The 14400-nt window shown below is 46.2% G+C and overlaps 1 protein-coding gene across 1 annotated transcript in view; it reads left to right on the top strand.

Moving 5' to 3' along the window:
- The window catches only part of SLC1A4 (solute carrier family 1 member 4), a 40103-nt gene that overhangs the window by 17853 nt on the left and 7850 nt on the right, over positions 1 to 14400 (top strand). The window contains exons 5-8 of the mRNA XM_035110263.2: positions 3274 to 3440; positions 8060 to 8293; positions 9410 to 9604; positions 11399 to 11533. Coding sequence (XP_034966154.2) covers positions 3274 to 3440; positions 8060 to 8293; positions 9410 to 9604; positions 11399 to 11533 — 731 coding nt within the window. The remainder of the gene's footprint in view (positions 1 to 3273; positions 3441 to 8059; positions 8294 to 9409; positions 9605 to 11398; positions 11534 to 14400) is intronic.

The raw sequence follows: 14400 nt of genomic DNA, 5'->3' as shown, positions 1-14400 counted from the left end.
ACATGTGAATGCTTAGAAAGCTGTAAATCCAGGGGCTATCTCTGGGAAATGGGGACATCTGGTAACCTTACTCTAATGATGACGATGATAATAATAAAAAAATATGGCCAATGTCTATTCAAATATAAGCTCCTGAAGAGGTATGCTTAGGATTCCAATAGATGCAATCCAGCATTAGCCTGAAATTGTTTGTAATGGGGAAATATTCTATTTGATATTGAGTTACCACTTTAGCAGAGCTGGATTCTTGGAACACGTGGAAAATTGGAACATCTCAATTGAATATCATGTTTTACACACATACACACCCACACACCCTGCCCTGATGTACAATGAACAATATAACCTTTCACAAGCATGCCTGTGTTTTATTCTTGCTTTTGATTACCTCTCTTGATTATGTAAGTTTTGTTCAGACAACATATGCATCAATCAAACATATGGGGGCAATTTGGGGTTGTGCCTGCAGTACCCCCAATACATGCACAGTCACCCTAACCTCTGCTCAGAGTTTACATGTGTGCAATATGTACACTTGCAGACTCCATTCAGACATTATGTCTAATACATGTGCACACAATCAGAGTCGCTCAGTGTGCCTTTAGTCAAAGCACATATGACACAGTCTTTCCTTTCACAAAATTTAAGCAGATATAGCGTCCAGTGTTGGGCTTGGTCTGTAAGCAATGGAACGAATCTCATAGAACATATGACCTGCAGATCAATAGGTACTGTAATTCTTAACCTATTGATCTGCAGGTCTGTATAGTCAGTCTACAGAGAAGAATTTCAAGATGTCAACTACTATATGATAGCAATGGTAACTGCTGAATGGAGTAGGCCATGGGTGTCAAACACAAGGCCCGGGGGCCAAATCCGGCCCGCCAGACCTCGTCATGTGGCCCGCCGAGCGCCCCAGCCAGCGGGACCCAGCCGACAAAGCGCCGACAAACAGCTGGGGCCTGAGGGGGGGGTAGAAAGGCGGCCGGAGCAGCGCTGCGTGGAGCGCCCCGAGCCACAGCAGGAGAAGGAGGAGGCAGCTTGCCAGGTCAGCGCCCAGCAGCGCCGCACGGAGAGTGCCGAGCCTCTGGGACGCAGCAGTGCTCTGTAGCACTTTGAATCCTCCTCCTCCTGCCACGGCTCGGCGCCTGGAAACAGCTGCTGCTGTTGCTGCTGCTGCTGAAGCACAGACAAAGCACCCAGCAGCGCCGCGTGGAGGAGGAGGATTCAAAGTGCTACAGAGCACTGCTGCGTCCCAGAGGCTCAGGACTCTCCGTACGGTGCTGCCGGGCACTGACCCGGCAAGCCGCCTCCTCCTCTTGCCTCACCTCCACCTCCTCCTCCTCCTGCCGCGGCTCAGCCCCATGAACGTGAGCTCAGCAGCGGCTCAGCCTCATGAACGTGCAACTCTGAGGCTTTACGCACGTCTCCTAAAACGGACACCCGCTGCCTCACGCTGCACGGGAAATGTTTTTTGCCCCTGGTTCCCTTCGCGCTCTTTTCTGGCGCTGAATGAAGGTGGAGACCCCCCCTTCCCTTTCTTCCTTCCTCTCTCTCGTTCTTATTCTTTCTTTCCCTCTCTACTTCCTTCCTTCTTTCTCCCTTTCCGTCTTCTCTCCCTCTTTCTTTTTCTTTCCTTCTTTATTCCCTTCCTTCTTTCCTACTCTTCTTTCTCTCCCCTCTTTCCTTCCTCTCTCCCTCCTGCTCCCTCTTTTCTTTCTTCCTTCCTTTCTTTCTTCCTTCCTTTCTTCTTTCCGTCCTTCCCATCTTTCTTCCTCTCCCTCATTCTTATTCTTTCTTTCCCTCTCTACTTCCTTCCTTCTTTCTCCCTTTCCATCTTCTCTCCCTCTTTCTTTTTCTTTCCTTCTTTATTCCCTTCCTTCTTTCCTACTCTTCTTTCTCTCCCCTCTTTCCTTCCTTCCTCTCTCCCTCTCACTCCCTCTTTTCTTCCTTCCTTCCTTCCTTCCTTCCTTCCTTCCTTCCTTCCTTCCGTCCTTCCCATCTTTCTTCCTCTCCCTCATTCTTATTCTTTCTTTCCCTCTCTACTTCCTTCCTTCTTTCTCCCTTTCCGTCTTCTCTCCCTCTTTCTTTTTCTTTCCTTCTTTATTCCCTTCCTTCTTTCCTACTCTTCTTTCTCTCCCCTCTTTCCTTCCTTCCTCTCTCCCTCCCACTCCCTCTTTTCTTTCTTCCTTCCTTCCTTCCTTCCTTCCTTCCTTCCTTCCGTCCTTCCCATCTTTCTTCCTCTCCCTCATTCTTATTCTTTCTTTCCCGCTCTACTTCCTTCCTTCTTTCTCCCTTTCCGTCTTCTCTCCCTCTTTCTTTTTCCTTCCTTCTTTATTCCCTTCCTTCTTTCCTACTCTTCTTTCTCTCCCCTCTTTCCTTCCTTCCTCTCTCCCTCCCACTCCCTCTTTTCTTCCTTCCTTCCTTCCTCCCTCCCCTCCCTCTCCCTCTCCTCAGAAGCATAGGATGCTGCTTTATACTTCTGGCCCTTAAACCCTGGAACCAGGAGAGCAGCTCCAGTGAGTCAACCTCAGCCAGTCCCTTTGGTGAAGGGTGGTGGCTCACTGGCAGAACATCTGTCCTGCATGCAGAAGGACCCCAGCATCTCCAGGTACCAGTAGCTCTGCAAAGCTCCTGCATGAAACCCTAGCGAGCCTCCACCACCCAGTGCAGTTACCAAAAATCATTTTTCAATAAATTGTACAATAATTGCACATTTGAATATCTACTTGCCATTATTCTGACTATGTTTCTGCTTTCAGAGCTAGTTATTACTTACATTATTACAAAAAAACAGTAATAATTGAATGCAGTGACAATAATTTATGATAATAAAGAGTGGACACATAGTCCTACAGATACAACCGGCCCTTTGAGGGTGACCAAACTGCTGATGCGGCCCCCGATGAATTTGAGTTTGACACCCCTGGAGTAGGCTGTGATCAGGTGGGCTGAGTGGGAAGGGGTTGATCCTGTGACAAAGCACAAATCCTTAAATTTCGAGATTAGGAACGATGGTGGCTCTACTGTCTTTATTCTGAGCTCTCTTGGAAATAATATTTTCTGTTCAAGGTTTTACATTTGTGTCTAGAGACAGGCTGTTCCTAGTTGTCCCCTGGTGTTTCTACAATATTTTGCATGTATCTTCTATCCATTCTGTGACCTGCCATAGTTCATATCAAAAGAGGGGGAAAGGGAAAACTGACCTAAGGATTTAATTTCATACAATTGGAGTTTAGCACTAATATATTACAACTATGTATTATTTCACAGTTCCCAGTTGGCACGGATGTTGAAGGAATGAATATCTTGGGGCTGGTCCTCTTTTCTCTGTTTTTGGGAGTTGCCTTAAGAAAGCTTGGCACTGAAGGAGAAGAACTCATCCGTTTCTTTAATTCTTTCAACGAAGCAACCATGGTCTTAGTATCTTGGATTATGTGGTGAGTATTCTTTGGGGCGATCCTCTCTGGCAATTTTGTGTGTCAGCATCAGCAAAAGCCGCACAAATCAGCTAAATATAGGCACAGACCAGCTTGGAGATTGGCCTGATCCAACAAGTTCTTCTTACATTCTTACGAGATGGGTCTGGATTCTTCTTTCTGTGCCCATGCTGATAAAGATTTTAGGGATTTCCTTTGGCGTTCCAGTACTGGGGAACTGGCAAACCCACATGTATACGTACCCTCATAGACATTTCTAGTTTACAGGTATGAAGTCTGAACCAACTTAAGAACCATCTGCTTGTCTACTTATATGGCAGTACAGATGCCATATGAAATGCAGGATCTTTGAAAGGTACAGGGGACCTGCTGCTACACTTGATCCTGTGATTTAAAAACTGCATCAGCCACTGTATTCTTCTAACTCTAAAACACCAGGAGGGGTTTTTCTGAAGGACAGAATGTTAAAGTAAGAGGAAAGGAAGGTCTTAGGGAAGGTGGGATGTTCAGAAGGTGCGAGTTGTTCAGGAAAAAATAGGGGTTTGGAATAGGGTGGAGAAGGGATGTTGATGAAGGTTTCTGTACAAAAGAAAAGAAAAGGTTTCTTCACTAATTACACCACATTGGCTCACAGTCCGGTTTGAAAACTATTTGTTTCTTTCACTGTCTTACAAATAAAATCTGTTAAGTAGTTATGCCTAGTCTCCCACATAAAACCCATGCTTTAAGGGATTGAGCATCCTCCTTGAAACAAGGTGTTCACAGTGAGACAGTACACTTGGATGTCATGCAAGCTCACCCCTTATTGAGCTACTGCAGTCATTTTCAGAATATTTGGCTGCAGGTGGCAACGTTCAGGTATTGGTTCATAAAATCTTCCTGGGTGAAAAGGGAAAGTGGAAGCCAGACTTCACACATAATCACTGCTTTTCTTGAAATTCATCATGAGGGTGTATGCCTGCATCTTCTTAAGAAGCTTTTCTCAGCAGTTAATAGCGTCCAGTGTTGGGCTTGGTCTGTAAGCAATGGAACGAATCTCATAGAACATATGACCTTAGAAACCAGACCTTTATGTTAGTACTTGCCATTAGGGATTTGTATTAGAGCAGCTTAAGGTTTTTACTTCCAAGGATAATTAGGGATGGATGAGCTCATTAAAGTTTGGCCCACCCAAGTTCTCAGCGTAAACACGGGGCAGCCATGTTTTCTTCCCATACAGTTCCCCCCTGAGAGTAACAGAACATTGTCAGATCCCATCACTCCCAAAAGGACTTGCTGTATACGAATTCAACAAACAATACACAGGCTAGTGATATAATAGCAAAATGCAAAGTCACACAAAAATATATCACCAAGGGCAACTGCTCCACAATAAGGAGCCTTCCTTAGGCTAACAAATAGAAGGCCAGAGAGTCTCTTTCTGTTTAATAATAATAATAATAATAATAATAATAATAATAATAATATTTTATTTATACCCCACCTATCTGGCTGGGTTTCCCCAGCCACTCTTGGTGCCTCCCAGCAGAATAATAATAATAATAATAATAATAATAATAATAATAATAAAGCAATAAAACATCAAACATTAAAAACTTCCCTAAACAGGGTTGCCTTCAGAAAAGTCAGATAGTTGTTTCTTTCCTTGACATATCTGATGGGAGGGTGTTCCACAGGGCGGGCGCCACTACCAAGAAGACCTTGGGAGAGATGCATATAGGGACAGATTTGCCCAGTTTTCTAAACTATTGATTGTATACTATTCAGATGTCACTGCACAGCTTGATGGTTAAGCCCATTTGTGGGAAGAAACGCTGATTATACCAGAACAACACCCGGGTGTTGCCTCACAAGTTGATGTACACACAAGGGATTGTAAAGAAAAAAGATTACTTCTATAATTTATTTATTTGCTTGATTACACTCCTTTTAGTGGAGCAGTTGCCTTCAGTGATACCGTGTTTCTCATATTTTAAGTCATCCCTACAAAATAAGCCATGGCAGGATTTTCCTGAGTTGAAGAAATATAAGACATACCCCCAAAATAAGCCGTAGTGGTGGGAGCAGGTCTGGATGGCGCCATGGAAGAGGAAGATGCCTGTCAGCGCCCGGAACCGGCTGCTGCTGCCCCTCCAAAATGTCCAGCAGCATGCACCGCGCCAAGCGCTGACCCGGCGGCGGGACTGGCAAGAGCCGCAGTGCGTGCTGCTCCGAGCCCCGACCCGGCGGCGGGACCCGGCAAGAGCCGCAGCGCGCGCCGCGTGGAGCCCCGACCCGGCGGGACCCAGCAGCGTGCCCTGCTGAAGCGCCGACAACGTGCACAGCAGCAGCCAGTTCCGGGCGCCGAGCCGCGACAGGAAGAGGAGGGACGCAGCGGGACGCAGCAACAACAAAAAAAAACATCCGGCCGAGCCTTCATTGGCCGCCGCGGCTGCCACTCGCTGGTCCCTCCCGGAGCTCCTTTGCGAAGAGGCTGCCCCACTGGAGCTTTGAACTGCTGCGCACGGAGGCAGCAGCGGCGGTGAGTCTTGCTGGGAGCTCGGCGTCAAGCAGGAGCGAGTGAAAAACGCCCCGAGCTTGAGCGTGCTGCGGCTCTTGCGGCGTCCCGCCGCCGCGTCAGGCGCTGGCGCTGCTCCAAGCCCCAACCCGGCGGCGGGACGCAGCAAGAGCCGCAGCGCGCGCTGCTCCGAGCCGGGACCCGGCAAGAGCCGCAGCGCGCGCCGCGTGAAGCCCCGACCCAGCGGGACCCAGCAGCGTGCCCTGCTGAAGCGCCGACAACGCGCCCAGCAGCGCAGCAGCAGCCAGTTCCGGGCGCCGAGCCGCGACAGGGGAGGTACCATACTGTAATTTTTTAAAAAAATAATAAGACACCCCCCTTGAGTAAAAAAATTTATAAGACATGTCTTATAATATGAGAAACACGGTATATTTTTGTGTGACACTATATATGAATTCAAAGCATGCAGGGACAAGGAGCCTTGGGTGTTAGTCAGCCCAAGTTATGGATGCCTGCCTTTGGGGAGTTTAAACACAAAACAATTTTTTTGAGGAATGGAGGCAGTACACATCCCTTGGACCTTCTTGCAAAGCAATCCACTGGACTGTGGACTCTGAAGTGGAAGATTAATGTTTTCTGGGCCATTAACTGCCCAGATAAAATCAGGTGAGTTTGCTCTGGAATCTGAGTAGGGTGGATTCCCCGCCCCCCCCAATTCCTAAATATAATCCCTTTGTAATATTATAGCAATTGATAGGTGGCACCGTCGTTTTGTCATTACTAAGCCAACACTCCAAGCTAATCAGTCATCAAATAACCCTCCACTTTGTAGTTTATAGGCATACATTTTAACTTGACCCTGGAATGAACAGAAATTCTCAGGGCTCCTTTTCTGGAATTTATTATCTCCCTCTTTGAAATCCTAATTAGCAAACTGAAGAAAAGCCACCCTGCTATAGATTAAGAGATCAAGCAGTTAAGTTTTTTGTTTTTTGTTTAAGTGGGATTCAAAACATCAACTTCATTAGGTTTCATGTTCAAATCATATTTAGAAACAAATCAAGTTGCTTTTATGCTTAATGAAACCATTGGTTTATCTTACTCAGAATTGTCTATATGTCTGACAACCACTCCATAGGGATTCAGACAGGAATATTTCCTGGCCATACCAAGAAATGCAAGAGTGTGAACCTGGGACCTTTTGTAAGCTTGGATCAATTTGTTCTACTCCTATGCATTTAGCAGGCCCACACACTTATTTAAACAGCAGCATTACTATGTTGTCCCGTGCCCAATAGATGATAAAGGTAAAGGTAAAGGGACCCCTGACCATTAGGTCCAGTCGTGACCGACTCTGGAGTTGCGCGCTCATCTCGCATTATTGGCCAAGGGAGCCGGCGTATAGCTTCCAGGTCATGTGGCCAGCATGACAAAGCCGCTTCTGGCAAACCAGAGCAGCACACGGAAACACTGTTTACCTTCCCGCTGTATCGGTACCTATTTATCTACTTGCACTTTGATGTGCTTTCGAACTGCTAGGTTGGCAGGAGCTGGGACTGAGCAACGGGAGCTCACCCCGTCACAGGGATTCGAACCGCCAACCTTCTGATCAGCAAGCCCTAGGCTCAGTGGTTTAACCACAGCGCCACCAGGGTCCCTCCAATAGATGATAAGAAGGGACAATAACAGTTTTGCTGTGGGAGCACATATATTTTACCTGTAGCTCTCAGATCTTCCCCCACCATAGCTGTCAAGTTCTCCCTTTTTTTAAAGGGAAATTCCCTTATGCTGAATAGGCTTCCTCGCGAGAAAAGGGAAAACTTGACAGCTATGTCCCCCACCCCATTTGAGCTAGATCAGTGCTGCAGGGCTGACTTAGCATAGCATGGAAACTGACAGATAATGATAATAATGAGGGCGGGCCTTAAATACTGTATAAGGGTTTAGGAAAGGTAGGCAGTGCAGAAAGGGTAATATTGTTTGTGTGGGGGGGAATATGCTCATCAAAGAACAAATCTTAGTCAAATGTTTTAATTAGAATGTTGCATTCTTCACATGCTTTGGTTTATGGCACTTTAAAGACCTTGTTCCTTACTAACGTTGAATGTTAACTTCCCTGCAGGTATGTACCTATTGGCATTACATTTCTTGTTGGAAGCAAGATAGTGGAAATGGACGACATCATGCTGCTGGTGACGAGCCTTGGGAAATATATATTTGCTTCGATTCTGGGCCACTTCATCCATGGACTGATCGTTTTACCTCTTATTTATTTTGCAATTACACGCAAAAACCCTTTCACTTTTCTGCTAGGACTTGTAACACCGTTTGCGACAGCTTTTGCCACTTGTTCCAGGTTGGTTGATGTAAGCTTTTATATGTGAAATGGGAATAACATTGTTCTAATTCAGAGTAATAATTCTAGGTTAATGAGCTCCTTAGTCATTTTCATAGCTTTTATTGCAACTCAAGAAGCCCTCTTATGGGTGTCTAATTTCTCAAAATGTCACATAGGCTTTTAGAGTAATATTTGGATGTCCCATGTCTATATACCCTAATATAGCTGTCAGAATTTGACCGAGTAATCCTGCCCTCCTGATCCACTGGCTGAAGAGATTTAAGATGGGGTGAAGTTTCTCCAGCAGGGCAGGGGTGCCCATCAAAGACCCCCCTCTCTCCATGCACATAGAAAGCTCTGCAGGTGTAGACCTGCTAACGGTAGTAGCCATTAGTTAGGCCCCAAAATAAGGCATTTCAGGAGCAGGCCAGAGGCAGCCTTGGTTCCACTGGATCCAAAGTTTTCCAAGATCCTCCAAGAAACTCCAAGATCAGGCTCATCAGCTATGCCAGTTTGAGGCTGACATAGCTATTTCCTCTTATTAGTTTCAAAGTGGGTACAGGGGGCATTTACAATTGGGCTAGGCTAGGGCTAAAGAGAGAGAGAGAGAGAGACATCCCTATTGCAACCCCATCCTGGGCAGCTCAAGCCAGGAGTTTTAAATGATCTGTTGCTTCACTCCCTTTCCCACTTAGGATGGCTCTGACTGGTTTCAAATGGCCAAAGAAAATAGCATCTCCCTAATAGTGTGAGATAGCTGAGGTGCCTGGCTGTTAGGCGTTGCAAATTGTCTGCTTTTGGCCACCAAGACAAATAATGAAATCCAGTCTAATCTAAATTCTTAGACAGTGTCTTGCTTAAACTGGTCATAACAGCTCTGAAACAGAAACAGCAATTTTGAAATGTATCCTAGACCGCCCTATATTTTTCCTCTTATTAGACTTGGTTGTATCTTTTGGAAATATAGAATGTGGAGCTCTTTTCAGTTCCCGGGTTACCTTGGAACGGCATGTACCCGGAATGCTGCACAATATGTTTAGGCTGGCAGAGAGATCCAGCTGTTAGAATGTTTATATTAATGGGTTATATACATTGCCAGACCTAATGATGATATCCTTTCTTGGCCACATCTAGCTCTGCAACTCTTCCATCAATGATGAAATACATCGAGGAGAAGAATGGAATAGACAAAACAATCAGCAGGTTTATTCTGCCAATTGGGGCCACGGTGAACATGGATGGAGCTGCCATTTTTCAGTGCATAGCTGCTATCTTTATTGCCCAGCTGAACAACCATGAGCTCAATAGCGGACAGATCTTCACCATTCTGTAAGTTGCAATGCAAAGCTGCCTTTTTCTGATGGCCAAATGCAGTGATAACTCCATTTATTGCATACCCACATTGGAGCTATCTAGCTATAAAGGTGCAAGAGAGAAACAATAGCTTGCCTTCTTTCAGCTTTCTTGGATGCACTGCTAGTACTACCGGTATTTGGAATGTCTGCCCTTCACAGAGGTTGTGGGTTAAATCCAGGCATTCCCTTCTGTGAATGAAGGAGCTTTCGTTTGCGGAAGGGACTCAGATCCACGGGAGTAAGTCTTCCACCAATCCTGCCGGTTGTGTCCAGTGCCACTCAACATGCTGTTCTGGAGGGAGGATCCGCCAGATCTTCTTTGGGGGTGGAAGCACAGGAGTCTGCAGGGGGAATAGGCAGAAAATAGTGTCCTCTTAAGATGGCACCCATGGACAGTGTTCCACTTCATGGGTAGTCGGGATTGAATGTGCTGAAAACATCAGCAACTTTCTCCTCCCAGTGAGAAAACAGTATATTTTGCAATTGTGAATAAGCGCTCAGATTCCAGAAGGTCTGAGCATGAGACTCATGATCTCAGGGTTGTGGGTTTCAGCCCCATGTTGGGCGAAAGAGGCCTGCATTGTAGGCTGTTGGACTAGGTTCCTTCCAACTCTACAATTCTATTATGCTCTAATGGACCTGTAAAAAGGCCAAGCTGGGTCTTCTTGCAGAGGCAGTTTTAGGATAGCGTGACTGGTTTGGCCACACTGGGCACCAGCACTGCAGGGGGCACCCACAACAATGATGTAGAACAGAATGTGGCAGTTGGGTGCGCACTGAAGTTTAGTGTCACCCAGGGTGCCACTGAAATTTGAGAGCCCAAAGTCTGCCACTTGCTCCCTTCCAAGGCAGACCAAGCTAACCCCATTTCTGTGGCTTTCTGCATGGAGGCAAAAGCCTTTGTTCCTAAGCTGATGTATAAATACGTTGCCATTGGTTTTAACTGGATCATTCTATTGATGCCTCCTATTTTTGCATTCGTTTATTAATTTTTTAGTGTATTGTATTGCTGTTAGCTATTTTGAGTACCATCTGGTGAAAAGGCAGCCTACAAATTTAAGAAATAAGATAAATAGATACATAATTAAGCCAAGAGTGCGCAACAGTGATTTAGATCTGCAGAATACAGCTTGGAGAAATATATGCACTTTGAATTGTGAGCGTGATGCAAATGGAGACCGTGATGAACAAAATTAAATCTAGTGCTGGTAGTAAGTATACGGTTCCCAGTGGTGATATGAATCATCTGTGTTGCAAAAAAGCATTTCTGTTTTTACACCTAAGTACCTGGAACATAGGGACACAGGAATGCTGTGTTCTAAACCACTGAGCCTCTTGGGCTTGCCGATCAGAAGGTCAGCGGTTCGAATCCCCGCAACGGGGTGAGCTCCCGTTGATCGGTCCCAGCTCCTGCCAACCTAGCAGTTCGAAAGCACACCAAAAAGTGCAAGTAGATAAATAGGTACTGCTCTGGTGGGAAGGTAAATGGCATTTCCATGCACTGCTCTGGTTTCGGTGTTCCGTCGCTCCAGAAGCAGCTTAGTCATGCTGGCCACATGACCCCGGAAAAGCGAGATGAGCGCCGCAACCCCAGAGTCGTCTGCGACTGGACTTAACTGTCCTTTACCTTTACCTTTTTACCTGGAACATGTTGTGCCAGCATGTGGGAAGGAAGAAATATCCCTAGACATAAAAGGAAACCTTTGCCATTTTTGTGCATATGTGCCATTTCAGCACAACAGTAACCAATATTGATTCCCATTGACAGGGTTACGGCCACTGCATCCAGCGTGGGAGCTGCTGGAATCCCAGCGGGAGGAGTTCTCACCATAGCTATTATCTTGGAGGCAATTGGACTTCCCACCAATGATATCTCCCTCATATTGGCTGTTGACTGGATTGTGTAAGTACTTGGTGTGTGGTTAGGGCAGTGTTTCTCAACCTTTTTTGGGCCACAGCACACTTGTTCCGTGAAAAAAATCACGAGGCACACCACCATTAAAAAAGTTAAAAAATTTAACTCTGTGCCGCCCTATATTATAATTATGACTGTAAGAAACACTTGCCAAATATTGCTTTCCGGCAGGTCAGTGTTGTTTATTGGCGGCCGCCAGGCACATGACAATGCAAATCGCCCTTCTCGTCGCTGCACGTCGTGGCACACCAGCCAGCGTCTCGCGGCACACTAGTGTGCCGTGGAACAGCGGTTGAGAAACGCTGGGTTAGGGCACAAATTATTGTGGTGTCGTTGCAGGTGGTTGGTGGCATGAATTGGATATAATTTTTTTAGGGTAGCATACTGTTGCACACCACTCCAGTCTCCGAGTGGTGGGAGATTCCTGGGGTTCCAAGTGCTTCACCCAAGGTTGTGTTTCCTTTGCAATGAGGTACCGTGGAGACTGTAGTGTCCTTAAGATATATGGTTTATTTACACATATATACAAGCTGAGCCTATGGTGGAGGGGCTCACAGCATTAACATGCCAAGAATGCCCTGCTTCTCCCATAGCCACAGTCTTGGATCCCAGCAGAAATCAGCCATGGCCCTCCCTCCCTCCCTCCCTCCCTCCCTCCCTCCCTCCCTCCCTCCCTCTGCCTTTCCAATCTGCCGCTTTTGCATCCAGCTTCTAGCTCATATCACTCAACTCTCAACTCCAGCCTCTTGTCTTTCTACGGTAACTAACAGAGAGTTGAGAAAGGGAGGCCCACACATTTGTCCTCTAGCACAGAGCCACTCCCATATTTAGTGGGCCATAACCAGGCTGGCTTGGCTATTCCAGCAGTTGAATCTGTGCTGGATCCAGGAATTAGAAGGGGGACTCAAGCATGCAGCTTGCCTGCCTCCTCCCCACAAACTCATAACAATACATTTCAGAAGATTTTTTTTAAAGCTGACAGAGTGAATAAAGCACAGAATTCCTAAAAAGCAGGAACCTAAAAAAAGGAAAGGGAGATGCTGTATACTGTAGGTCAGTTATCAAGGGCCAATCTTGATGATGTTATGGCACAGCTCATCCTTAGAATCTCCAGTTAAAGTGATTAGGGACTCAGCCACATTAGTTAAAAAAACAACAACACAATGCTTTGAATGTGTAACACCAGATAGCAAACAAATTTTCTATGCAATTTTTACATAGGTTTTTTTTGTTATAACAATTTCATTTCTGACTTATTTATAGCGTGTGTTATTTCTGTGTGTAGATCCACCCTGGGTTGCAGTCTACTGGTCAGTAGACAATTTGGGTCCAGATTGACCAACAGTCTGATGAGCTATAAGACAGTTTATTGTGTTCCTGTGAGGGGAGCTGGGGTTTTTCTCCATAGCAACTTACTTTCCCACAATCCACCCCTCCAGGCACTTTTTATCTTAGCTGGCAGCACTGGGAATGACGGACTTTTGGCTTATCCACACTTCCCTTTCCCCCCACTCTTTCTAGGCATGGCCTGCGCTTTAAAATTCCATGCGAAAATCCGCTCTTTAAAGCTCAGTTGGAGCAAATAGCAATCCATGGAAAACCCAAATTGACACTTGCTCCGATTGAACGCTGAAAAGTGGGGAAACCTCAGACAAAAAAAAGAAAATGCTTGGGACACAAGAGCTTTTAAGCATGGGCCTGTGCTTGGAAAGAGTGGGACAAGAGATAAGTGTGGACAAGCCCTAAGAGAGAAGCATTGTGGAGGGTGGAGCTGTAGGGAGCCTCAGTGCTGAAGCATCCTCTCTGCCTGCAGAAAGTCATAGGCTCAATCCCCAGCATCTCCAGGTAGGATTGAAACCCTGAAGAGCAGGTGCCAGTTAGCACTGACAATACTGGGCTAGATGCACTGTTTGTTTGACTCCATTCTCCTATGAGATAAGCCAAAATTCAGCAGAGAGTAGCCTCCCCTACCCTTGGACAATATAAGTATTGATGCCTCCAGCCAGCTATAGTAACCACTGTTTTTGATTACCACTCTAAGCCTCTGTGGCTGGAGCACCACTTATAAGAGTCTCATGCTCTACTGACTGAGCTATCATCAAGGAGGAGAGCTGTTTGATTCCAGTCACTTGTTTATTCCTACTGGAGGGAATAAGGAGATCATTGCTCTGGCTACAGGTAGGTAGCCGTGTTGGTCTGAGTCGAAGCAAAATAAAAAAATTCCTTCAGTAGCACCTTAAAGACCAACTAAGTTTTTATTTTGGTGGATTCTGTTTCAGTGTATCTGACGAAGTGTGCATGCACACAAAAGCTCATACCAAAATAAAAACTTAATTGCTCTGGCTGTTCAGGTTTGTCCTTGCAGGGCCGTCTTAAGCATGTCGCTCCAGTACCCCCCCCCTTTCCCACCGAGGCTGTCTGGCAGGCGCAGCGTGCTGCAGCGGGTGCAGCTGCGCGGCGCCACCAAGCCTTGCCTTAGAGCCGGCCCTGTGTCCTTGTTCATTCTCATGGTGGCGACATTTGCCTGCAGTTGCGACAGAGGAAAACAGCTCATGTGTGGATCCTTCTCATTCTGCTTCACTCAGTATTGTCCACACTGAATAGCAGCAGCTTTCTAGCATTTCAGACGAGGTCTCTCTCAGCCCTAACCTGGAGATACCAGGGATTGAATCAGGGACCTTCTGCATGCAAAGCAGATTCTTTGCCTCTGAGCTGTGGCCTTTCTTCAAGGTTTCAAGGCTGTGTGTAAGTAGAACTGGGGGAGCAGTATCCTGCGTGAGGTGGGCTTTGCTTCTCTGACCCTGAGCCTGCTCACGGAAATGGAGCACATTTTGAGAAGCTCTACTCAGTTTCTC

The sequence above is a fragment of the Zootoca vivipara genome, chromosome 3 (assembly GCF_963506605.1).
Source record: "Zootoca vivipara chromosome 3, rZooViv1.1, whole genome shotgun sequence".
In the NCBI taxonomy this organism is placed as follows: domain Eukaryota; kingdom Metazoa; phylum Chordata; class Lepidosauria; order Squamata; family Lacertidae; genus Zootoca; species Zootoca vivipara.
Note: the sequence above shows the minus strand (reverse complement) of the source record. Positions and strands in the feature narration are given on the sequence as shown.